Raw genomic sequence first — 26,094 nt, forward strand, 5'->3', positions numbered from 1 at the left:
GTGAGCAAGGTGCACAAGTGCATTTCCCAATCCCTCATGCACACATCAACCTGACTGATCCATCAGAGACTCTCAGTGAGAGGCACCCAGCAGTTACTCCCAGGGATGCAGGGTCCCACATACCTGAAAGGTTGAGGTCTGCCAGGACCACATTTGTCAGGAAGCCATGCATATCAAAGTGTATTCTCCCATTCTTCACACTGTCTGTAATTATAGACTTGACTGAGCCCAGGGCCAGCATACAGGCTTCATGTATTTTCCACCTGCAAAATAGTTCAGATGCCTTAAGACTTTTCCTCTGTCATCACTCAAGAAATAAATACATATTCTGAAGTGAAGTCACAAGTAATTTTCTGGTCTAAGCTATGACAACTATTTCCTTGATCCCGAAAGAGAATTTAAAAAAGCCCTTAAAGAGATTAACATTCACAAACTGGAAGATGGGGGCTTGGAAACTCCCTCAGGATGGGCAGCATTCTCAGTCACTTCCTAAAATATTGGTGGAATAGTTGTTACTTGTACCAATTTTGTTCTCATAATAAAAAAGAACCTCTTCCATGAAAGCTTGTGTTCCAGCCATGCCTTCATAATTTATGTGCAGAAGCACTGGGATACCCAGTACATTAAAGGTTTAAGAACATCTAAGTTTGCATTAACATTTTGTTAATTATGATGATATAGAACTCTGTGCAAATACACTTCTCCTTGGTTTTATTTGTGAAGCCAAGAACCTACTTTACAACTTCTCACAACTGAGGCAGATGGGAACCTAATGTCTGATTTTGCAGCCATTCCATTGCTGCTCATTATCAGAGGGGCTCCTCTGACACTAATATTCAAAATAAACACAAACACTGAACCAATGCCCTGTAAAACCAGGAGAGAATCACTGTGGAACAGCAGCCAGGTACTCCTGCAGTGAAGTTTTCTTCTTCTATCCCCAAATAGCATTAAAAACTGCAACTCTGAAGTTCTAAAATTGAATACATACATCTGCATACAGCACTACTCGACATCAAGTTAAAAAAAAAAAATTAACATATATATATTTTAATATATATTCCTGAAAATTATATATATATTTACACATATATATAAATATATTTTTTTATATATTTTTAACATATATATATCTGAAAATTTTATCCCAATTAACTGAGCTTGAAGTATTGCAAATTTCTCTTCTGATTTTCTATAAGTAATTATCATTTCCCATGAGATGTTTTAAGGAACATCAAGCTCTGAAGGGAGGGAGCCTTGGCACAGATGACTTGTGCTAGGAACTGCCCAAAGTACTCCCCATGAAGATTTCACCATCTGGCTCAAGAACTGCTATACTTTATTTTTTCTTCTAATCAGAGCTTTCCAGCTCCATCCTTGCCCCTCAGTCACATTTTCACAATTGAAATGTGATTAAATCATGGTGCACCCAGTGCTGCAGATGAGCTGGGAACCCGTCCCAGCGCCATCCCCTCCCCGCCCCAGCGCTGTCCCTTCCCCTCCCCACCCCGGTGCCATCCCCTCCCCGCCCCAGGGCCGTCCCCTCCCCGCCCCAGGGCCTCACCAGTGCTCAGCACCGCTGTTTTTAGCCTGCTCAGCTTCCTGCAAATGCCTCGTAGCTGCTGCAGCCAGAGCAGTTGCACTCTCATTCTGGAAATCGGCAGCCACAGCCTGTGCACAAGGAAATGGTAACGCTCATTTGTATGGACTGTTAAAAGTTGGCCTTTTCTCTAAATGCCCCTCCTGAGGGCAGGTTTGATATTTGTTATTACTACTGCAGTATCTAAATGTGGAATATCTTTCATACCAGCAGGAGATCCTGAGCAGCAATTCTCACTGTGTAGGAAAATGTATCATCATCTTCATCCTCCACAAACTGCTGTGGATTGGCAGTCCAAACCTTAATCTAGAGGAGACAAAAAGGACAAGACAGCTGAGAATTCAGGACACCATCCATGAAAGGCAGCTTTTCTGTTCCCTGCAACCTGTTCTGGAAAACTACTTTCAGAATTTTTCTCTGCCATAAGAAGTCTTCATCCTCAACTGATTTTTCTTCTATTCCATTGGAGAAACCTTTGAAAAGAAGAAACTTTCTTTGTTCTGAGCTCATCTTGCTCTTCTGCCCCTCATTTGAGATCAGAGTTTGACAGAACCAATGACTGACCAGGAATCAATGCTACCAGCTTTATTTTTAGATGAGGAATGGGAGAAGCAGATAAATCTTTTAACAGAGTGCTTGTTTTTATGCATGTCTACCTAAACTAAAAGATGATGGTTGTGACACTTGAGAGGCCAGGAGCTATGCAGAATTTCAGTACAAATTATTTCACTCGACTAGCACAATATTTTGGCTCTCACAGAAAGCTGTTTATTCCTTTCAGCATGAAAATCCTCATTTCCACAGCACATGGAAGAATGAAGGAAGAAAGCCTGAAAGCGCTGAGGTTGTTCAGCCTGGAGAAGATTCCTGGAGGACCTTGTAATTGCCTTAAAAATAAAGCCCTTTTACCAGAGCCCCAGGATAAGGGCAAGATGGCAGGTTTAGATTACAGTAGAAATTCCTTACTAAGGGGGTGCTGAGACACTGGGTATGTTGCTCAGAAAAGTTGTGAATGTCCCATCACTGAAAGTGTCCAAGGCCAGGCTGGATGGGGCTTGGAGCAACCTGGGATAGTGGAAGGTGTCCCTGCCGAGGGCAGGGGGTGGAACAGGATGGGCTTTAAAGTCTCTTCTGACCCAAACCCTTCTGTGATCTGTGATTTACTGTCCACCTTGTACCATTCTGGAACCTCTAAGTGCTGCTACAGCAAAGTGATGGAACAGCCTCTTGGATTACAGCAGCTCCACACACTGAAACACTTCCCAGGACACTTGCTGGTTTAAATCTCTCATTTCCTTTGTTTCCTACAGAACACAAACATGCTCACCTGCTCCTCTGTGATCTGCATGTAAAGCAGGATGTAATAGATCAGGTCTGGCAGAGCCTTCTTCACTGTGCTCTTAAATTTGTTGTTTTCCAACAAGGCGTGAACAAATTCAAATATGCTGAACACCAGATTTTCAAAGCCCAGGACTTCACCTGAACAAAGTGGAAAAAACAAAAAAAAACATGACTGACTATGCCAACATACAAAAAGGTACAAATGGATGTGAAAATAACAAACTGTTAGCTTCTCTGAGCAGATATTTATTCATTCTCCTGGACTAGCAAGTGCAGCAGCAGCCCCAGGAGGATTTCGGACCTCATCACTTTCTGCTCTCTTCCCACCACACACTCCTCATTAAAATTTATCAAGCTCAACCTAAAACCTATTTGATTTTCTTTTGTTCCACTACTTTTACTCAAAATTGTTGCCAATCTCATTCCTTGAGCCATTAGAAAACTTAAATTGTGTGCCTTCATTGAACACAATCACAAGTAATTTGCAAAGAAGTGATGGACACCATTCTAACATGGTAAATGCACCTTTAGCACAATCTCCCATGGTGTGTCAGTCATTGTTTTGACAGCAATATTCAGGTAACTCCATTCCTCTTCAAATAGCAGAAGTGAAGTGCAAGTTCTAGTTCTTACCATCAGAATCCACAGGATCCTCCACCTCTTCTGTGTAATTTACTTCTGTTCTCACATAAGTGGATGGAGTTAAGGAAATGCTTTTTTCTAAAGAACATCATCTATTTTGGAATTAGTCTGTTCCTGTCTTAAAATTGCTGATAACTTGGGAAGGTTTTGTTCCTTAAAGAGCCTTTGATTTTGTGTAGAATCCTGTGCTTCAGGACACACAGACAACAACCCCAGGAGCTTGTGGACTTGTGCTTTGCCAAAGTTCAAAGACCACTTTCCACAGACCACTCACATACCATTTCAGCACATCTTTCATATTATTTGAATAAGTTAGATCAAACTCACCAAGGTAACCTAAAACTTAATTTATGTTAACTTTGCAAGAACAGAACCCCCTGGACTCATTCTTTCCAGGAGCTGTGAGCCAATTCAACACCTCACTGCTGCCCAAGGGTAAAGAACCACTCCAAGCTCCCATATCCTACCTTAGGTTGGGTCTGCAACCTACCAAGCTTCTCCATAAGCACCAGCCCTGGAAAATGACAGAAAACTAACCTGGGGGTAAAAAGGAAGGAGTTTTCTTTGCAGATGGTGAACTGAAGATCCAACAAGTACCAGAACAAACACAAGGAAAGGAAGAACAAGACTCTCCCCTTTTGCAAAAAAAAAAAAAAAAAATTTGTTTGCCCATAGCAACAGGACTGTAGTAGGAGTCAGGGCAGGAGAGGGAGAAACACACCATCCAAAATCCTACAAACAGCTCCTTGTATTTTCATATATTCACAGAACGGTTTGGGTTGGAAGGGATCCTAAAGACCAATGTAGTTCCAATCCCCCTGCCTATGGCAGGGACACCTTCCACTGTATTTAAACAGGGGTATGAAAAACCAATATGGAGAGATTTGAGTTGTCAGTTTTCAAGTACTGGGGCAATGCACCCACAGACCACTCTGACACAGCTGGGTGTGCAGTGAGCACTGACTGAAAATTCAAATGGCAAATCAGCTTCTGCAGCAAGTGCAATCTGCCATTAGTTCTGCTGCAGCAAGGGGCACAGCTGGTTCTCCTTCTCCTAAAGTCTTTACACTGTCACCAGCACCTTTTTAAGAAGACAATTTTTACCAAAAAGTACCAGAAACAATGCAGAGCTCGTGGCAGTTCTACAGGGCACATGCATCAACCAGCATACATTTTAAGCAAAAGGAAACTTAATGGAGCCTTCAGAAGTAACAGAAAGATCCTGTTTTGTCTGGCAGGGCAGAGCACTCCATGAATTGTGGTTCTCCAGCAGTCAGGTCATTACTGAGTTTGTCTCATTTGGTTCCAGGTAAACACATTCACTACCAAGGATATAAAGCAGCACTTTCTGTAAGGGTGTTCCAGACGATGGGCAGGATCTGCTGCATTGATGAAATCATGTGCTTTGGGTAGTTTTTCACAAGTGCTGTCACAGCCTGGAACCAAAAAGAATATCAGTGAAAAGTGAAACTGGGAAAGCCATCAAAACACTCCAATCACGGGCTGCTGTTTCATTAACAACTGAGATCATCCAAAGGCTTCCTGTCACCGAGTTCACCTCTCACTCCTGACCACACAATCCCTTCTCTTGCTCAAACACTCACCACACACTCCTCTTGGTGTTTCCTCTCTGGCAGGGAAGCAAAGGGATAACACAAGATGTGGCACTCTGGAGTGAAGACAATGCCATAATGCAGTGGTAAGACAATGACTCAAATCCAAAGCACATCACTGTGCAGCACTGTCTGGATACAATTATCCTGGAAGTGTCTTGTCCCAGAAAAAGAACTCTAATGTAATGTAGAACCAGACTACTGCCCATTTTCCACACCTCTACTCACGCAAGCAACACATCCATTGCACATCCAGGGAGTAGCTGGAGAAGCAAACACCCACCCAGATCAATTCCCTTCCCATTCTGGCTGTGCCAGCCCAGCACAGGGGCTGCTCTGGGAGCAGCTTAGCAGCTCCACAGGGGATTGTGCCTGGACTTTGATGAAGCTGATCATCCTGACTTAGGGGAGCCCTTCCACTGACGCTTGCCAAAAGCCTTTAGGACCTTCCAGGAGTAGGAGAGCTCTCACTCCCCCCTCTCCTCCCCAGGGGTACAGCTCCAGCTGTGTTACACTTGCTACAGAACAGCTCCTCACAAACTGCCTGAGAGGTGGCTGCTCCCAGACACACAGGTATCAGTTTGTTTGTGCTTACCCAATACAAACCACTCTGTGCAGTTTGTTTGTTTGCAGCACTGGGTACATTAATAGAAACCAAAAAATAGTAATTCACCTTCTAGAAAAACAAGAGCAATCTAATATCAGTATTGGAGATGAGCAGGCATCAGAAATAACCCAGTTATGTGGGTTTGGGAATGAGTCTGGCAGGTGCTGGAAGGAAGCATTACAGAAAAACAATGCTGAAATCTCTGGGGAAAAAAATTATGCAGGTTCTGGCAAAGGATGTGAATCTGATCTTCAGGACTGCTGCAAACACCCTGCCTAGGGCCACAGGAGCATCCAAACAGACTTGTTCCATATGCCACTCCATATGAACCCTAGGTAAATGTTTCCAAACTCTACAGGAAGAGCTGCTTGGAGTGCTAAGGGAGCTCCTCCATGGCTCTGCAGTTGTAACAATAGAAAGCTGCATTTGCAAGGTCACCACAGTCCTGCACAGCAAGTCATTAAAAAACAGAGCACTCTCCTGTCAGATGTTGTATTTCAACCCCTGGCCCCTCATTCTGCCAATTCCCACTGCTTGTCTGAACTCAAAGAACTGCTTCACAGATCCTCTGCCAATCCCCATGTATTGCTCCACCACCTATTAATCCTTCAAGAAAGCCCTTATCCTTCTCTCTTCAGAGCACTGCTCCTTCAAGTCACTCTATCAAAGCCTTTTATTGCTTCTCTTCCTTGTCTGCATCTTTAAACAGAGAAGAAATCCCTAAATTTCTGGATAAAAAGCTTAAAATACACACTAGAGAGCATGCTAAAGCTGACTGTCAGTCAAAGTTCAGAAGCAACAGGTGAAGTACCTTGTTCATAAAATTGGGAAGTTTATCCCAAGACACAGATCCCACCTCATCTTCCATCCAAGAACAAAGGGGTTATGATTAATTACTTTTTCTACCTAGTTATTTGTTCCAGTGTCAGGAAAAATGTAAGCATAACTTCTCTGACCCACAGGTGTTGAACAGCTTCTAAACACAAATGAAGAAGCACAACAGCGAGGCTGCAAGATGCTTTGATTGTTGATTATTTGGTGTTCCTGATATATTACCACACACTAAGTACATCATTGTATTCCAATTTGTACTCCATTATTGTGAAATTTACCTTAAATCTGTCACCAGTCATGTTTAATCACTCTGTTTCTCTCAAAACAATCAATAGTAGCATGTTCAACACTGGAATTAGGATTCAAGAATTTTACAGTTGCAGCTCATTCATCCTTACAGACAACAATTTAATCATGCTGAACTATCAAACACAACAATAAATTACCCCATGGGTATTTCCTTCTAGTCTTTACACTTGGTATTTTTGTTGTGGCCAAACCTCCCATCTCCTCCAAGGATAAAAGGCCCTGATTTTCTGCTGATAACTGCTTAAAAACTTGTAACTATTCTGGGAACGACTTGGGACACATTAACCATCAGTGGTTCCCCATGATGTGATCCAAACCTTTCACTCCCCTAACCAGGATAACTGTCCCCATGAATCAGGCAGAGGTGCACACTGCAATAGAATTCCTTAAAGCTTCTGCCACTGCCCTGCAGAACATTCTGACATGGACAGCACAGCAGTTTAGGTCAGGACTGCCTCTGACTTCCATCAAGAACTCCATGAACCTTGGAGTACAAAGCTCTCAAGTGACAGGGAAGGGAAAAAAAAGTCTTCCTATTATTTGCCACACAGCACTTCATTAAGGAAAAGAAAATGGAATTGAGTTTGCATCTGGTTGAATATGTGCTATAAAAAAGTCTCAATTCCCTCTTCCATTGCATCAGCTTTTCAAGGGGTTTCTGTAATGACCTCATCTGTAGAGCTGGTTTAAATAATCCCCTGAGGTTTCTTACTTCTACATTAAAATGACTATAAAATCCACTTCTCTGGAAGTGAAGGCAATTCACCTGAATCCTTTTTTCCTCGGAAAATTGCTATCATTAGTTTAGAAACCCTAAGTTACAAAACCATGAACTGCTTTAAGTCAACAGCCAGAACACTCATCTGTTCAAAAAGAGCCTCCTACAAACCACTTGTCAGCAGCAGATCTCCTGAATTTCCTGTTTAATTCCACACTGATTCCCTGCTGCCATCGATGCCACCCGACTCACAGCAGTGGATTCAGATCCAAATCCTCTTGTGCTGCACCTCCCCTGCAGAGGCCAAAGGCAGAGCCCCTCACACAGCTGAGGAGCAGAGCAACAACAAGGAGACATTTCCTCAGAGACTTTCCCAGCCTGTCACATTGTTCAAGAACCTCCTGGGGTGACCAGTGCTGACATACCCATGCAAAGAGCCCAATGCCAGCAAGCACTTACTTAAATAACAGAAAAGGCTGCAGAATGCATGGATGTAATGAGAACAGAACTGGCCTGGCCTGGTTTAGAGCAAAGCCATCAGTTACAACTGCTTTCTGTGGAGGCTGAAAAATACCACTACTCATTAACAATCCAAATGTGAGTATCTGGAGTAAGGGATCCAAATATTCTTGAGCTGCAGCCTGTTCAAATTGAGATGATACCCTGCAGTGCTCCTTTCATGTTGCTGTTCCTATAAATCACTGCCCCAGGAATCCCAGTGCACAGGCAACAGAAAGGAAAAAAAAAACCACAAGAGACACTCTCTCAACAGAAACTGCCAACATCCTTCCCCAAACTGCTTTGCAGCAGTGCTGCACAGCAAGAACAGCTCAGCTGTTCCTAGAGCACGAGACATGCAACCCCTCCCTGAGGATGCCCAGACCAGGTACTGCTGCCTTGAACAGGACTGAGACAAGTTCCACATAACAGAGCTCAGGAGCTGCTGCTTTGTGTAACACAATAGCACCTCCCAGCATGTATTTTCACTACTTCAGTGTTGGAATGCTGGGGGACACAAGACAGATGATGCACTTTGGACCTGGTTAACATAAGAGATTTGATAACAGGATGCCTTGGCAAAAGCAAACGGAACTTTGAAGATTGGACCTGGATTGCAGGAAGATGAAATCAAACGGGTTTACTGGAAAAAAAAATCCCATTAAACTCTGCAAGCAAGAGATGTTGTTACATGCATAGGTTTTTGTATGTGATTTTAACCTAATCATTGTAGCACACATTACTAGTCTCCCTGAAATGGTATATAAGCATTTGTACCCCACAATAAAATTGGATTCTGATCACCGAGTCAGTCTCCCCGTCTCTCTCCATCGCCGACACTTCAGCACAAAGCTGGTCATCCTGACTTTTGACACTTGTCTTCAGTAACTTCCTTACTGCTTTCTTCATGGAACTGAATGGGCCTCAGTGCCCAGCCTCAGAAACCTGTACACTGACCTGAGTGTTGCTCACCCCAGCACACAGGCAGGGAAAGGAAAGATTTGGATTTGATCCTGCAACTGATGCTTTTGGCTCTTTGCTCTCCCATGCTGCAGACAGCACTCCCTACAGCTCCAGTGCTTTGTGAGCTCTTACAGGGCTCTGCACTGGCCCCTGTCCCCATGCACACAGAGCTCTCCAATCCAACCTCCTTTCTACAGGAAAGCAGCACAGTACAAAGACCTTCCATCTCTCTTTCCCAGAGATCATTTAGCATTAAAGAGCAGGCAAGTTCCAGAAAAGCACCCGCACTTAATAAGCTTTTACAACTTCACTGCAGCAGAATTCTACAGCATCTTTAGAAAAGATTGGTGTTTAACTACAGATTATGATGTCCAAGGCATATCCAAGATATATTAGATCAGCAAATGACAGAGACAGATGGTCCTGTGGACCAGATTCCTGTGGATCATTTTAGAGACAGATCCTCATGGATCTCATCATAGGTATCTTCAGTACAGGCAAACAACTTGTTTCACTGTTGATGGTGCTGGGAGCCAAAAGCCTTCACTGTTCATACCATGAGCATACTGGGAGATGTGCCACTTGAGTTTCCCAGCACATCTGAGTGTGTGTTGGTATCCAATTCTTTCTCCACTTAAGCAGCCCTAAGTGACTCACCTTTAAAACTTCCATCTTAAACCCGCTGTCCGATGTTGGTCCATCAGGCATCTGCAGGGCCTGGACAAAGGCTTCTGTGAACTGCTGCACCACAGGAAAAATCAGGACCTTGGCAGCACCCTGGTTACAGACAATGCAAGCACAGCTGATTATCAGATACAGAACCCCCACATCTGACAGGTAAAGCACTAGAAGCAACAGTAAATGCACTTTTCTGGTACAAAATAGAAGAGAAACTCATGACAACTTCAGAATATTGCAAAGTCACATGAAAGCTGTTTCAGACATCACTTGGGCTCTCTCTTTAGGTAAGGAACTAAGCTCAGCTGAATCCCACTCTTCAGAACCCCACAGCACAGGCTCCCACAAAACACACACATCCAACTTATCACTTTGGAGTCTCAAGAGAGATCCAGACAATCCAGTCTGGAGAGCCTCAGGAGCAGTGCTCACCCCACCATTTCATTTGATGAGTGAATCCTGCCCTGCACCCCAGCACCCCCAGGCTTCAAAACCAACCTGGGGTGGCTCCATCACACACACAATCACCCCAAACCCTGCAGCTGGCATTTATCTCCCTGCAGAGCCTCCATCCCCCAAACCAAACAAGCTGAGTATCAACAGCTGGCCTGAAGATTAACAGGATGATTCTTCCTAGGAAAATGCAGCAAGTATTTTTCCAGATGTCAAAGCACTCCATAAGCAGTCCTTGGCAGAGCAAGTAATACAGGACCAAAATAATTTTATTGAGATTATTCCTCATAAATACATAGCCAGGACAGCAAAGTCCTATGTTTAAATCAATTAGAAAATGCCATTTATAAAAAGATTCCATTTTTATTTATTTTTTTAAGTAAAATTTCAATAGAAAAGGTTTAGTATTCAATGTAAAAGACACTTTCAGCCCTTCTCCAGAATGAGTGGGGAGTTACTACCATCTCTTAGATACTGGTATCAGCTGTGTGATACAGTGCATGAATAACCTTGTCATGGCAGTACAGATACAATGTAATTATCAGAACTTTCCAAAAGTCTGCACTGGGTTGCTCCCTACGCAAACAGGGAGGGAATAGCCACTACACTGAGAGTCATCCTTCCCTATCCTCACACCCCAAAAAGTTAAAAACAACCATTTATTGTCTGGGAGTGCTGGAAAAGCCACTTGTCAAAGGCCTTTTACAATGCAGATGTGCTCAGTTAGAGCCAGACAGCAGACTCATGTCTAAAGCTGCTTGACTGCTGTGTTTGTTTCTTAGCTATTCTTCCAAAACTGGGCTGGGTTTGGCTTCACTCACCCCTTCAGGAGCACAAGGCCAAGGCACCTCCTGAAGCACGGGGTGGAGCTCCAGGAGCTTGGAACCAAAGCCTTGCCCAAGGGTCCCCCATTACCCAAGGCCTGGCAGGTGACTGGGACATGGCTCAGCTGAAGGCTGGAAGCTAAGTTACAGGTTTATAAACAAAGAGGTGATACTCCATCTCCTCCCCATGCTGACTGGACATGGCTCAACTGGAAGCTAAGTTACAGGTTTATAAACAAGGAGATGATACTCCATCTCCTCCCCATGCTGACTCCCCCCTTTCCTGAGCTCTTACAAGCATGTCTGTTGACAAACCATAAATTAACCTTAATTATGGAAACCAAGTCCCACTATCAAGGCATGCATGTAAAGCAGGGAGTCAGCTACTTTACATGTATTAAATTACAGCCTCTTCCCCCAAATTCCAGCTGACACAGTATGTAATTTCCTAGTGTTTAATTTCCATATTAACAATTATTTAGAACCTCACTCAGTTTGAATTCAAAGCATCTTGTATGTCAAGTTAAATTCTTGCCTTTTCCAGCTCCTCCATGTTACAGATCATGTGGGCACACGTGGTAAATATCTCCACCGCACGTGACCTCGTGCGAATCCCATACACCTAGACAGAAGTTAAACATCAGGAACACAACATTCTTCTTACACAAGATACATCCTTTAATTGTATTTTAATTGTATTTTATTTTTGCTTTAGCTTTATTCTCTTATTTTACTATTGGCTTCAACTCTTCTGTTAAAACATTAGCTGCCATCGACTATCATATCATCAAGAAAATTCTTTAAGTCTAACTCATACTGCAGTATGACTTAACCATTAAATTTGAAGTTTCTCTGTTCCAAGGAACATAATTCCCACTAATTTAATAGTGGGAATTATTTCCCACCAATGGGAATTCATTTCCCACCAATACCAACCTCACTGTGAAGATCATACCTCTGCCATTGTGAAAATTTTGTACATCTCTGGAAGAATAACTGGAGCTACAAGTGGCATCTGTATGTCTGTCACTTCTCGGGTAAATTCTAAAAAATGGAAAAAAAGAAGAGAAGTTCTTATAAGAAATCCAGTTTATTGGATTTCTTATAAGAAATGTTTCTAGGGAACAGCAACAATAGAACCACTGGGAAACATTAAGTGAATTGAAACATGCTGATCTGCACTTCACTCCACTAGGGTCATCTGATCTACTTGAGGCAATCCTCAAAGGCAAGCAGAAAATATCACAAAACTAAAAACTGCAGGTATCTGGAAAACAGGGTGTTACAGTCCAAGTCCCTGCTGAGCTCTAACCTGCAGCACAGCACCTCCTTCCCCAGCCCTCATGACACCTGCTGAGCACAATTCCACAGCCAGCAACAGGCACCAGGGGAAGAGAGGGAGAAAATTCCAACTTCTTCAATTTGGATGAAACATGACACAATACTGGCACAAGGAAAAGCCTGAACAGCTCCCTAGAGCAGCCTTGCCCAGCCATGGCTCCCACAGACCTGTGAGCACCCTCATGGCTCCGTGCACTGCGTTGACATCACCGCTGACCAGCATCTCCATGAGCAGGTTGAAGAGCTCGGGCCAGGCCTCGGGCCAGTCCCAGTGGGCGATGGCTGACACGGCGTAGGCCACGCTGGAGCGCACTTTGCTGATGGACTCGCGCAGCCCGCTGGGCAGCAGCTCCCTGATTGCCACTTTTGCCTGTAGGAAACAGCATTCAGAACAGATCCACAGCACAATCTAATTTTAAAATATCTAGACCTATGGCTGCATCCTGATATTGATTCAATGCTGGTTTTACAAAATGAACATCCAAGAGGCAAAACCACTCTCGCATACTAGACGCTGTAATTTTCTAGGGAAAACTGCATTGGTGACCGACAGCTTTTAGGGTTAGATCAGGTTCCTTGATTTTGTCTATTATGTAGAGGATTTGGAAGGATGGGAGGGTGAGCATGACCAGCACTATGGCTGGGAGAATGGTTCAGACAAGTTTGATTACTTATGCTTCAACTGTGCTTGATGACAGTTTTCCTGTAAGTATGTGGGTTAATAGGTAGAGGACTAAGCTGCAGATTGCTAGTGCAACCATTAGGGCGTGGTGGTGGAATCCTATCAGTTATGCATGGTGTGTTTTAACACAGCATCATCTCACACATAGCACCACACAAGCACAGAGTAAACAGCACACAGCTGCAACTACACAGGATGCACAGATCTACATGGAAAACATCCAGAGTTAGCTGAGATAAATCCCAGCTCCAGTGTCAGGGACTATGTTTGCTTACTTTGGAAGATTTCAGTAAACAAGAACAGTCACCCAGCCCTGAAGGGACAGGAAAAAACAAAAGCCACTTCTGGGACATAATTCAAGTAATTATCTCTGGATGGGATGAATCATATTCTAGATAGGAAAGATATTCCAGTCAACAGTCAGAGTGGAAAGGGCTGGAATGTCTGGCCATCTTAGCTGTTAAATACCCCTGCTGAGCAGATTCTCAATGAAACACAGCAGCTTTAAACTAAAATTTGTCATGGGAAAATAAGTCCCAAGATGTATAACAAAAGATTTAGCCAATCTCCAAAAAAAGACTGCCAGAATCAGTATTGGTGAAACTTAGGAAAAGGCTTTTCTTCTAGTCTTGTTCTGAGAGTAACAGGAGCCTGAACTTTGTGGCTGAACTTTCCCTACAGGAAGCAGCCCAAGCTTCTCAAGCCCAGTGCTGTTTTAGGCAACTGGAAACAGATTTTTGAAGTGCAAAATGTCAAAAAACTGAAGCCATTAATCCTCAAAATACACATGGGTGCTGGTACTTCTTTAACTGTCTAAAGAATTCATATTCTTGATGGATAAAGTGTTTCAAACCAGATAATGTGAAACCAAGTCTTACCCTTTCTGTGGTCTCTGGAGGTCTAAACTTTTCAGACTGAGAGCACCAGTGAGTTTCCACATACTGTTTGAGAATAACGGACGCCAGCTGTGTCAGGAGAGAGGTCAGGAATCAGGGACATATCCTGGAACCACTGCAAGAATCACCCCTGACCCATTTGCTCAGCCTCCTGTCCCATCATGCTTCTTTTAGAGGGGCAGCATGACTTGCCAAAAATGCTAAAAATCCATGAAATGGACCATAAAGTTACTGTGGTAAAAAGCACTGCTGGGTATCCACTGAGCAGCAATGGCCTGCACAGCACTGACCCAAGGCAGCAGCTCTAGAAAGGCACAAGATTCAGGTCACAAAGTAACTAAAGAAATACAGAACCAAAACTTCCTTTCCAAGGAGGAAAACACCTCCAGAAAAAGTTTCTGCAAAGAGAAGCCACACTTCTCCTTGCTGATGCCAACCACCCACCTCCTAAGCTGCGTCCATTTCCAGTACAGTATTGTCTCTGCACCAGGTTTAAGTAAAAAAAAAAAAATTCAAAAAATGTTAAAGTATAACACCAGAATAATGTTGAAAGACTCAAAAAGCTACTTTCAATTTTTCACCTGAAAACATGGAAGAATCTTTTAAAAACCAAGGAAATTTCCATCTAAATTCTTTCTGCAGCTCCAGGAAAACTCACCTGCCGGATGGCCAGAGCTCCCTGAGGATCCACAGTCAGTTCTGCTAAATGAACACCAAATTCTGCATGGAAAAAAAACAAATATTTTAACTATTTTAACAGGTATTGTAACTTTTATTGCCACACAGCAAAAGTCATCAAGATTTTTGGAGAAGGACATCATACCAATTGAGTGACTCATATGCAGGAAGGAGAAGGCAATTCCAAAGCACAGCTACTCAAATAAATCATAAGCATTAATTCTCCCCTGTGCTCTCCACAAAAATTTCATTTATTGTCTTGGCATCTTATTTTCTTCTCTCATGGGCAAAAAATTTTGCAATGCAGGCTAATAACAAGCAAATTATTTAAATACATATATAAAAGTCTTATCTATAATGTAAAATCATTACTCAAGTTTCTACAGGAGAGATGCATGGAAAGGATCCAGGATGGAGTAAGACAGCAGCAGACTGGCAGGCAGCTGCCCCTCTGTGGACACCCTGGCTTCATCCACAGGGGTGTGCAGGCATCACTTCAGCTGTCCCAGCCATCACCCCAGCACTGCCCAGGACACACCAAACACCTTCCTGAGCAAACCCTGCCCAGCACAGTGACACCAGCACTGCCTGGACAGCCTCTGGGGCTGTGGGACCTTTTCCTGCAAAGAATCTGTCCAGAAAAAAGCAAGAGCTTCTTGTGGCTTCTTGCCAGGCAAGCTCCATGACAAAGGCAAAATTCAAACACTTGTAACAATGCTGTTGATGCTGAGCACAGGAAATAAAAGCCTGGAGGAGCAGCTGTTCTGGTATGGTAAATCCATACAACTCAATAAATTTGCTTAAAATTGCAATTTTAAGTTCCAGGCAGCTGATAACTGTCCTAAATACTTCATTTAACTTCACTAGTGTGCTTAAGAAACACATTTGTGATGTTTTAGTTCTTAGAAGCTGTGGAGCAGAAGTTATGGCCTGGGGTCCTGTCAGCACACCCTGCCTCCTGCAGGCAGGCTAAACGTGCTGACAGCATCCCTGACAAACACAGACTGAAAATGCTTCTCAAAAGGAGTTCTGTGACTTCCCTCAGCAGCACATCTGAGGGAAATGGCTGAGTGTCTCCTAATACCCACCTCACTGCTAAGAGGCTTTTCTGGGTTGGGAGATAATTGCCTCTCACTTTCCAAGCACACACTGAACATACCCAGTTCCTTTACCCTTTCTTCATAGATCATGCATTTAAGAAAGAGGAAAATAACCCTCTTATCCCAGCTGTGAAAGCAGGGAGCCTCATTCTAAGATGTACTTAACATAATACTTCTCTTAACTGAAGCAATCATTATTCTATGTGCTCTCTGTGATTTCCATGATCAAGTGTGGCATTGCATTTCAGCCCCATCCTTAAAGGGTAAGTTGGAAGGGTATAAGGAGTATAAATGGGAAGCTAAAAAGGGTAGAAATAGATACAAAAGAAGCCAGAGTAACTGCAACTGCTTCACACAGCTACAACTCAGTATTCTAAACCACAGTCCTTAATTTGTTGACATATATGCATTTAATGTATTCTCTCTGCATACACTGGAGAGCTGGAAGGGACCCACAAGGATCATCCAGTCCAACTCTGCTGAATGGCTTACACACTATGGAGAGGAGCAGTGTCTGTCACACAGTCCTCTAAATTATGTGGTAAGGAGGTTGAATGGCAGCAGGAGGAGCTTTAACCATGGCCTGGGATTTACAGTATTTAGCTTCTCCCTTTTCCAACACCTTGGTTCTACTCCCCAGGCAGACTGCAGTGCCACTGTTGGGACACCAGACCTACTCACTGCTGGAGGGACCAAGAGTTCTGTCCTACAAACCCCTTGGCTCTGACAATAACCACTGACAAGCCCCTCCATACACACAGGCTTTCAGCCTGATGTCCTGCTTAAAAACATTACAAAACTGCATCTTCTTAACTGATAAATTACCATTGTGGCAAATTCCTATCAGGAATCCTGCTGAATTCAGATCACTCACACCCAGCACTTGTTTAAGGAATAAGCCAGCTCTCCTGTCAAACCAAAATCAGATGGATTTATCAAGAACAGATCACATAGAACAGTACTGGTTGTGTAGCAGCTATTTATCCTATTGTTACAGACAGTGACAAGCTGTTTAATGAGCTGCTCCAAGAATATTTCCAGGGACTGATGTTACACTGATCCTTGTTCAGGTCACTGGCTCCTCTTTTCTCAAAGGATGGTTCATTATTGGGTTCTTTCCCAGATGGCTGGAAATATCATGGGTAAATGCAGTTCAAATGGACCCTGATAGGCAATTCCTCCACTTATATTTTGTAAATTTGAGATATCAGAAATACCAAGTCTTCTCCCCAAGATAAAGTCTGTAAACCTCAGAGATTAGAAGCTTTTAATGAAGCTTTTTTTAAGTGCTCTGGCATAGACAGCACTTGGCAAACACATTTTCTACTGGCTCTGCTTCTCCTCTTCATTAACCTCAATATTAATAAAATCAAACTCTCCTCCTTTATCTACCATGTAACCAGTTTATGTTACCTCTTCACCCCTCAACATTTTTGCAAAACTAAGCCACATGAAACCAAAAATTACTTGTAAGCAAGCAGGAAGGAATAAATGAGCAGAAGTTTCAAGTGAATCTTTGCACCTACCTGCCTAGCTGAAAGGGGTCAGCACTGACCAAGTCCAGCTCTGCACATCCCTGCAGAGCTGCCTCAGGAGCTGCTAAAGGTGCCTTTGGTTGTTTCTGCTGAGGGCAGAGACAGGCTGAGCTGGAGAAAGGACTGTGGCAGTCTGGTGAAGCCAGGTGGTCCATGGCCACTGACACTCCAAACTAAAGCAACACTTGGTCTGCAGAGCCTGGATCTCACCACCAGCCCCACAGCAGCACCAGAAACTGAGTTCCCTTTAGTCAATACTTGCCCACCTTTGTGCACTGTGGTCCTCAGCCACACAGGCACAGACGTTTTCCACAGCACTGCCTTTCAGTAACATCATCATAAAGCAGCTTGGGTTGAGAGGGACCTTGGGAGGTCACCCAGTCCAATCTCCTGCTCAAAGCAGGGCCAGCCACGAGATCAGACCAGCACAGAATGAAATGAGGACCTACAGACAGACTAGGAGGAAAAACCAAGCAAGAATCTAATGCTTAGCCAGAGTTCTGACACTCTGCACATGTGCTGCCTTGAGGAACTCTTCATCCTCCATCATGATGCTCAAGAACTGCTCCAAAAGCACTCCTTTTGCTAGCCACCTCTAAAACTGCACTCATATTTTCCTCATTTCTCAGCAAAAGATAGAAAGATTGAGGTCACTCTTCTCCAGAAGCTGGAGAAATGCTGGTTTTAAGTATCTCCTTTGAAACCCTTCTTCACAACTTCTCTGTACACTCAACATATCTGCAGCATTTCACAGAGCAAACACCAGCGTTTGCTGCTGGGAATTACCTTTCTCCCTGACAGTATCATATGTTGCAATGTGGCCATTTCTTGTTTCAACTTCCCTGTTACAAATCAGTTCCATGGTAAAGTTTACCCCTGTTAAGAATTCAGCTCAAGCCACCCACAGGACTACAACTCATTTCTGCCCATCACTCACTCTATCACAATTCAAGTTACAGCCACAAGAGCACCACAAAACTACAAGTTGTGGTCAATGTCTTTATATTCTCCAGAATCTCTCCTTCCAAACAATGCTTGGGTTTATGGCACAAAATCATGGACTCACAGAGTACCTGAGGCAACACTGAATTCCCTCCTGAAGCCATATTAAAGCAGTTCTGTTGGGAAGGAGCTGAACCAGGGAAGCACAAGTGATGCCATGTGTTTTGTGCCATTATGGTACCTGTAGGTGCTCTGGTACAAACTGACACCAACTGTATCATGAAAACACCATCAGAGAATCAAAGAGTTTTAAAGCATCAAACTGAACGTGCTGAGCCACCTGCTCTGGAAGAGGAGATGGTGAAAGAACATTTACAAGACCCATAAAGCCAATCTTCCATTCTGAAATCACATTCAAATCAAAGCACTGGTTGTCTCCTAGACAGGACTAGTCTCAAACAAGATGGACAAGAGGGTCAGCATGCCCTGACTGACACAGGAGTCAATCTGCCAGGGGCAGCACCATCTTCACAGCCACCTACACATCTCAGCTTCTGGCAACAACCAACCTTGTAAAGGACTGAGCTGAAGGCACCTTTTCACACACACATGGGGTGTCACAACATAAGCCATGCTGAAGATGGCCTTATGATGCCTTTCTACCTGCAAAAAGGACACACAGAAACACATCAAACAGGCAAAAGAAAGGCAATTCTCCAGCCTGGAGCCATTCATCTCTCACCACCACGTTTCCAGAGCACAGGAGCTGACAGCTCAGAAACTAAATACTGTCACCATAAAGCATCAAACTTGGAATCTAACCTGGCAAGCAGGGAACAGTGTTTTCCAACTGTCTGAGAAGCTGCCATTAAACCTCCTCATCCACATAATTTAGAGGGGGTGTAAGCTATTCAACAGAGTTGGACTGGATGATCCTTGTGGGTCCATTCCAGCTCAGAAGTCTGTGATTCCCAGCAGTCTGAGCCTTCCTGCTGGACATGAACTCCTCAGAGTGCCACTGCCCTGCTCTGGCATTCCTGGAGATGACTTGGGGTTCTCCACTACAGCAGAAGAGACCATTTTTCCACACGAAGCAATCATCCTCAGGTGATATGACACTGGCAGTAGTGCACACCATCAGGGTGGTGTGTGATGCACCTGGATGGACCAGATAACAGGAACAGAAGCCCCAGTTCACCAGCAACACACTGACTGCACAGTGGAGCCAAGTCAGACACACTCACAGCAGCACCACTCCACAGCTGCTGCTCTCATTTCTCTGCCTTCCCCCTGCAGCCTCAGCACTGCTTTTATTTATGTTCCACTAAAATCTAGAGACAACAAAGGTCACCAGGTGAACTCTCCTCTTTCCAGAGACCAACAGTAATGCATCTCCCATCCCCAAGCTGCCATGTGGTGTCTGTTTCCTCAGCAGCCAGAAGATGCAGAAGCAGGTGAGAGACTGAGTTGCTGAGGACATCTGGCAGTTGCCAAAGGGTGACTGACATGGTGGGAAGAAAGTGCTACCATGTCCTTAATCCAGAGACATCCCATATTCCTCCAGAGCAGATGGATGGAGTCAGACAGGACACTCCCCTCGAACAGTTCAGCCTGTTCCAGAGGCTTTGACTGTGCACTGCTACTCATCTCCTCCTACAGGCACCAGCCAGATCCACTGCCAACCTGCAGCAGGGAGCTCAACTGCATCCTCCAGACACCTGGACCATCCTCACTTGGCTAAAACCTGCTGGAAGAGAGAGCAGCACACACCACACAGGAGAGCCAACAGCTGCATTGGCCTAACCACAACATCCAACCCAACCCAGGAGCAGCTTAGGAAAAGGGGTGGGGGTGGAGCAATGCTGCCCCAACACCCTGCAGGAAATGCTGGCATTAGGAACCTCCTGCAGTGGATGTTACATCCAACCCCTGTGTTCAGTGGTTCTTGAGGAGTTTTTGCCTCCACAAATGTCAAATCATTTTAAAACCACTTCTGCTTTTAACATCCAGCAACAATGAATTCCACAGTTTGCACACTGGGGCAACAGCCTCATTCTGCCTGTTTCAGATTCATTTTCCCTGACAGCCCAGGATATTCCATGATTCTGTGATCTCAGCTTTATGAAAAGTCACAAACAATCCCTCCTCATTCACCTTCTCTATAGCTTATGATTTCAGGGCCTCCATCTCTGCTAACCCTTTCCCAGGCAGAAAAGCTGATGGATTATGTCTTTGAAAACAGAAGCTTTTCCACACCTCTGTGAGTGTGTGTGCTGCCTTTCTGCTGCCCTGCTTGATCCCTGCAGGAGCAGCAGGCAGTAATGCATGCAGCACTGGCTGTGGAAGCACGAGGAATTTATGATGGCTTTGTTCTCTGTTCCCTCCTTAACGGTCCATTTGGCTCACTGGAGCATGACAGAGCAGTGATTGGGTATTTTCAGGGAACTCTCCACACAGACAATGGGATTTCTTTTCCCAAGGACAATAGTTAGGACCGCCCATAACTTTTTAGGGCATTATCTGGACTGGGTCCCCTTCCCCCAACACTACTCTGCTGCCCAACACTGACCAGCTACAGCTTATGTGTCTGCACTCACCACACCTTGTGGAATCATCTTGTAATTTGTGCCACCGATTCTCACTCTGGCCAGACTGAGCAGCACTATCAGCAACTTTGTCCCACCACTACTCACTCTGTTCCACACCATTTCCAGATGTGCTGAACAGCTCAGCTTCACCTGGGACTCCTGACCCTGCCACTCAGGAGCTGTGGTCAGGAGCTCAGTTTCTGAAAAAAAACTTTTCAGCAAGTGAACTTTCTAAGAGCTTTGTGGGAGTCCCAGGACTCCTTCAAACAATTCTTCTGCCACAACAGCTTAATGTGCCTGTCTCTTCTCATTCCAGCTGCTGAATTTTAACCATAACAGACAGTGCAAAACCCACACCACTCCCCTGTACCAGCCCCTGCTGCTCTTCACCTTGGAGCCCTCACTTAAGGCTGTCCCACGTTTACCAGCTGAGTATTAAGCTGGTCCCTAAGTGGCAAGTTTTACAGCCCAGCAGTAATTGAATGTTTGAGTCCCTCTAAACTCTGGGAGATCCATTCTTTAGCACTGGTAAGTGGAACTGCTCCTACTCAGGCTCCAATCTGACGTGGATTCCCTGACGTGTCTCCTGTAGAGGCTCCTCAATGGTGCAAGTCAACATCAGCACAAGGAATTTGGCTCCTCTGCAGTCCTTTTGTACTGAATGCACCTTCCCAAGTCAGTCACTGGCTTTGAACACTTCTGAAACCTTTTCTGCTTCTGCAACATTTGAAAGCATTTAAAGTTTTTCTGACTTTAACTAGTTCTTCCTTAATCTCTTTTTGCCCTACTTTGCTTTGTTTTGCATTAAAAGTGCCAACCCTTGTACTCTTTCCTATTCCTTCACTTCTACTTCAGCATCTTCATGCTACTTAATGATACATTTTTTGGTCTTTTAAAGTACTTGTGACACACATGATCTACATTTCTCTACCTCAATAACATGGTGCTGGCACACACCAGATTCCTGCAGCTCCTCCTCTTGGTTTTTGCAAGCCTCTCCATACCAAAGACAGCACAGAAAGGGGAATGTAGCTTATTCTTCCCATGCTGCTGGACTAGTACAAGAGAGGAGCAATCAAAGGTGTGCAAAATAATTCCCTGAAAGACACCTTGGGAGGTTTCCAGACAAACCCCCATGATCAAAGCAGAATCTGCAGCATTATATCAGGGTGCTCAGATTTTCCAGGCAGGTCTTGGAGATACTCAAAGATGGAAACAACACAGCTTTTACAGACAACCTGCTTAAAAATTCCTTATATCCAGTTGGAACCTCTTGTTTTGGGTTTGTGCTCATTTATCCCTCATCCGCTCCCACCTCTCAGTTCCTGACAATCTCCTCATAGTTACCAGAAGCTGCTGTCAGACCCATCCCCAAAACCCTCTTGCTTCCCCAGTGGAAAACCCCTCAACCCCAGCATCACCTCATGCAGTGAGTGCTGCAATTCCCCCACCCAACCCACGGCCCTTTGCTGAACTCAGTCCCCTCTGCTGCTGTGTCTCATCCTGGGGCTGGGAGCAAAAGGAAGGGAGCCCAGGAACCCCAGGTGTGGTGTAATGAGCACTGACTGCAGAGGGCTGATCCCTGCCCTGACCCTGCTCACACAGCCCAGGTACAGGTGGCTCAGGGCACACTGCTGGCCCTGTCCAGCTCAGCAGGCACTGCTGCTTCCTGGCCCTTTGTCCCTGGCTGCTCCCTGGCCAGGCAGTGCCTGACCCACATCCCAGCAGTGGCTTCTCCTGTCCCAGGAGCAGAACGTGCTGTCTGTCTGTCCTTGCTGAACTCCTCTGGCTCTGCTCCTGCAGGGCTCTGGAGAGCAGCCCTGCCCTCAGGACATCAACTGCCTCCCCTCCAGTTTGGTGTCACCTGCAAGCTGCTTGTGCAGGTGTCCTGCAGCCTCCTCCAGGTCACAGGGACAGATCCTGCACCAGACCTCAGAGTCCTGGCCCTACAACCACAGAGAATTATCGGGGACTTCAGGAGATTTGTAAAAGCATGACAAAATAGAAGGGTAGATGACTCCATTCCTCTTACCATAACATCCACTAAATACAATTCTGCAATCCTGACCTCTCAAAGGCACCTCAGGGACATCCATTGCCTAGAACCCTCAGAAAACATTCTGGGAATCTGTCACCCAAACAGACTGTGGAAAGGTTCACACACTTTGGGGAGAAGCTGCCACTGAAGTAGTAGCTGTGAAGGCCAAAGTTCCATGGTCAGTGAAGCTCCCAGCACTTCCAGACTTGTGCTGCTGCAATGTCATCAAACCACTCCATGAAATTCAAAGAGCTGTGGGGGCAACTCACAGAATTCCTGGTAATGCCAGGAAGAGCTAAGCTGAGTGTGGTAGAAGCACTTTAAGGGAATGTACAACAACAAACATTTAATCAAACAATCTGCCTGCCTTCACTCCCAGAGCAGCAAAATCACAACACCACTCTTGACCCTGTCTCACCCTTACACCTTCCCTCCTTGCACCACAAACTGCCTCTGGTAACACTTCTGAGCTGAAGTTCAGGGGCAGAAAGTGTTCACAAAACACTTCAGAAAACACTTTCAGAACAGTGCAATCAGACTAAAGGGAAGGCAAAATTTCCAAGAGGGTCCACAAACAACCAGCCCATCAAGCTGCCAGGCCACAGGCAAAACTTCAGGCCTGGGGTAGCAGTGCTGCACTCTCCAGCTCCTGGCACAGCAGATCATCTGCAAATCTTCCCGTGGTTTCTACAAACTCCAGTGATTTGGGCTGAAGCAAAATAAAATGTTAGCATTATTAGGTTTTTAAATGTATCTTCCACACAGAAAAAGCAGCCAGTGCATGAACTAACCCAGTGCCACCATAAAAAGGCCAAAAGACGAATGGAATTATAAGAGACACTGCTTGAACTTGGGGTGTCTGCTCATTTAGAATCTCTCTTTCCAAAACCATAGGTCAGTTGCTATCCAGCTCCACTGTCCTGCTTGTCCTCAGCTTTCCAGACAAACAGTAGAGCTCTGTCACTGGAGTTTCACACTGGATGAGGGCACAGCTACATCCTGGCCACTCTCAACCTCAACCCCCCATGTAGAGATGACAGCCTGCAGGACATGGGCACGCACCAGGACACACATCCAGGGGTGAAGGAGATCCCTGTGGGAGCAGGGCAGGGTCTACAGATGGAAGGGCTCTCCATGACCCTCATGTGACCAATCCTGGGGGCTCCAGCTGAGGCGGACCAAGGTACCTAGAACAGCCCAGCTGCTTCACCACCCCGGCCCTGCAGGGCCCACCCTGGTGAGCTCAGAGCACTCCTTGGTGCCCAGATCTCCCACAGCACCCCAGATCACCCAGGGCAGAGCCCCGCCGCGCCCCGCTGCGCTGGGGGCCAGCCCGGCCCTCCGGCACCGAGCCCTGCGGCGGGCAGGGGCTGCTCCGGAGAGAGACGCGGAGCTGCGGGAGCGGGTCTAGCGAGGCCACAGAGATCATGAGGGGTCTGGAGCATCCCTCTGCTGAGCAGAGCCTCTGGAGCTGGGCTTTAGTCTAGAGCAGACTGAGAGGGAAATCTCAGCAATCCATACGAGAACCTCCACGGCGGGTGCCAAGAGGTTGGTGCCAGACTCTTCTCAGCAGTGCCCACCGACAGGACAAGGAGCAATGGCTATAAAGTAAACCACGAGAAGTTCTACCTCAACATGAGGAAGAACTTTACATTGAGGGAGGCAGAGCGCTGGAACAGCTCCCCAGGGAGGTCGCTCTGTGCAGACATTCCAAACCCACCGGGACGTGTCCCTGCGTCACCTGCTCCAGGTGACCCTGCCTGGGCAGGGGCTTGGCCCGAATGATCTCCAAAGGTCCCTTTCAGCCCCAACTGTTCTGTGATTCCGGCAGAGACATCGGGCACACACCGACAGCCGGCAGGAAACCAGCCGCAGCCGCCTGCTCCGGCCGGCTCCAGCGACGGGGCTGGAAGTGTCGGCCGAGGCCGAGGCGCAGCCATGAGGCGCCGGTACCGGGAATGGCTGTGGCGGCGGCCTGGGGTCCCCCCATCCCCTCAGCGCGGCCCTCACTCACCCTCCGTCACCTCCAGCACCTTCACCTGCTCCTCAGCAGCGGCTCGCACCGCCTGCACCGGGCACAGGATCCCCGTCAGCGTCTCCACCAGCGCCTCCTTCAGCCCCTGCGCCACCGGCCCGGCTCCGGGCCCGCCGCCACCTCCCGCCATCGCCGCCCCCTCCGCGGGCCGCGCGCGCCAAACGCACCGCGAGCCGGTGGGAGGGGCCGGGCCGGGCCCGCGCACAGCGCCCCCTGGCGGAGCGGCGGACCGGGGTCATGGCAGGGCAGGGAACGGCGGCGAGCCCGGGAGGGGCCGGGAATGCCGAGAGCCGGGCAGGAGGGGCCGGGAATGGCTGACCCGGCAGGAGGGGGTGGGAATGGGGAGAGCCTGGCAGGAGGGGCCGGGAATGCCAAGAGCCAGGCAGGAGGGGCCAAGAATGGCTGACCCGGCAGGAGGGGGTGGGAATGCCGGACCCGGCAGGAGGGGCAGGACGGGCTGCACAAGGGACCGTGCGGGGCCAGGGCAGCGCTCCCCTGGCACAAAGCTCCCGGCTGAGCCGAGGCCGGGCGGGGCTGTGCACGGTCAGAGCCCTCACGGCCCCCGAGGCAGCTCAGGAGAGCCCGAACGAAGGGCCTGGCAGGAGAACTCTCATTGCAGGAGAACTCTCATTGCAGGAGAGCTTTCATTGCAGAGGAGCTCTCATTGCAGGAGAGCTTTCATTGCGGAGGAGCTCTCCTTGCACGGAACGAGGGACCTGCGGAAACCTGCCCAGAAAATGTAAGGAGCCCGCACACCCCATGGAGCGGACAGCAGGATCAATGTGCTGGAGCCAGGACTGCTGATTGATTGACTGATTGATTGATTGATTGATTTCTCTCTCTCTCTCTTTAATTAATCTCCTCCTTTTTCTCTTCTCTTTCCTCCTAGCCCCCAGTCCAATCCCCACTGCCATGGGTTTATAGAGTAGATCAGGCATTAACAGAGCAATTTCTATTACAGGTGTGTGATTTACTAATAAAGCTTTGATTTTTTGTCGACTGATTTTTGTCCTTTTCCAGCAGGAGCATCCAGGGCCCGTGCGTGTCCCCTCCCCTGTGAGGGTGGGATGCCACAGGGGGAGCAGGGACTGAGGCAGTGCCCAGGGTCCTGTGGAGCCCCCAGGGAGTCCAGTGACCCCCAGAGCAGGGACTGCCCCGGGGTGCAGGGACCAGGCACAG

At 46.4% G+C, this 26,094-nt stretch overlaps 1 protein-coding gene across 1 annotated transcript in view; it reads right to left on the bottom strand.

Moving 5' to 3' along the window:
* The window catches only part of IPO9 (importin 9), a 41,160-nt gene extending 16,107 nt beyond the window's left edge, over positions 1-25,053 (bottom strand). Inside the window, exons 1-13 of the mRNA XM_071449959.1 lie at positions 24,895-25,053; positions 14,658-14,719; positions 13,982-14,068; positions 12,590-12,791; positions 12,036-12,124; positions 11,616-11,702; positions 9,783-9,902; positions 4,919-5,019; positions 3,575-3,633; positions 2,928-3,079; positions 1,808-1,906; positions 1,565-1,671; positions 124-263 (exon numbers count right to left, since the gene is read on the bottom strand). Of these exons, the coding sequence (XP_071306060.1) occupies positions 124-263; positions 1,565-1,671; positions 1,808-1,906; positions 2,928-3,079; positions 3,575-3,633; positions 4,919-5,019; positions 9,783-9,902; positions 11,616-11,702; positions 12,036-12,124; positions 12,590-12,791; positions 13,982-14,068; positions 14,658-14,719; positions 24,895-25,045 (1,456 nt within the window). The 5' untranslated portion in view covers positions 25,046-25,053. The remainder of the gene's footprint in view (positions 1-123; positions 264-1,564; positions 1,672-1,807; positions 1,907-2,927; positions 3,080-3,574; positions 3,634-4,918; positions 5,020-9,782; positions 9,903-11,615; positions 11,703-12,035; positions 12,125-12,589; positions 12,792-13,981; positions 14,069-14,657; positions 14,720-24,894) is intronic.
* Between the last annotated feature and the right edge of the window lie 1,041 nt (positions 25,054-26,094).

Source organism: Agelaius tricolor, unplaced genomic scaffold (assembly GCF_023055355.1).
Source record: "Agelaius tricolor isolate 1412-34295 unplaced genomic scaffold, bAgeTri1.0.p SCAF_30, whole genome shotgun sequence".
NCBI classification, from domain to species: domain Eukaryota; kingdom Metazoa; phylum Chordata; class Aves; order Passeriformes; family Icteridae; genus Agelaius; species Agelaius tricolor.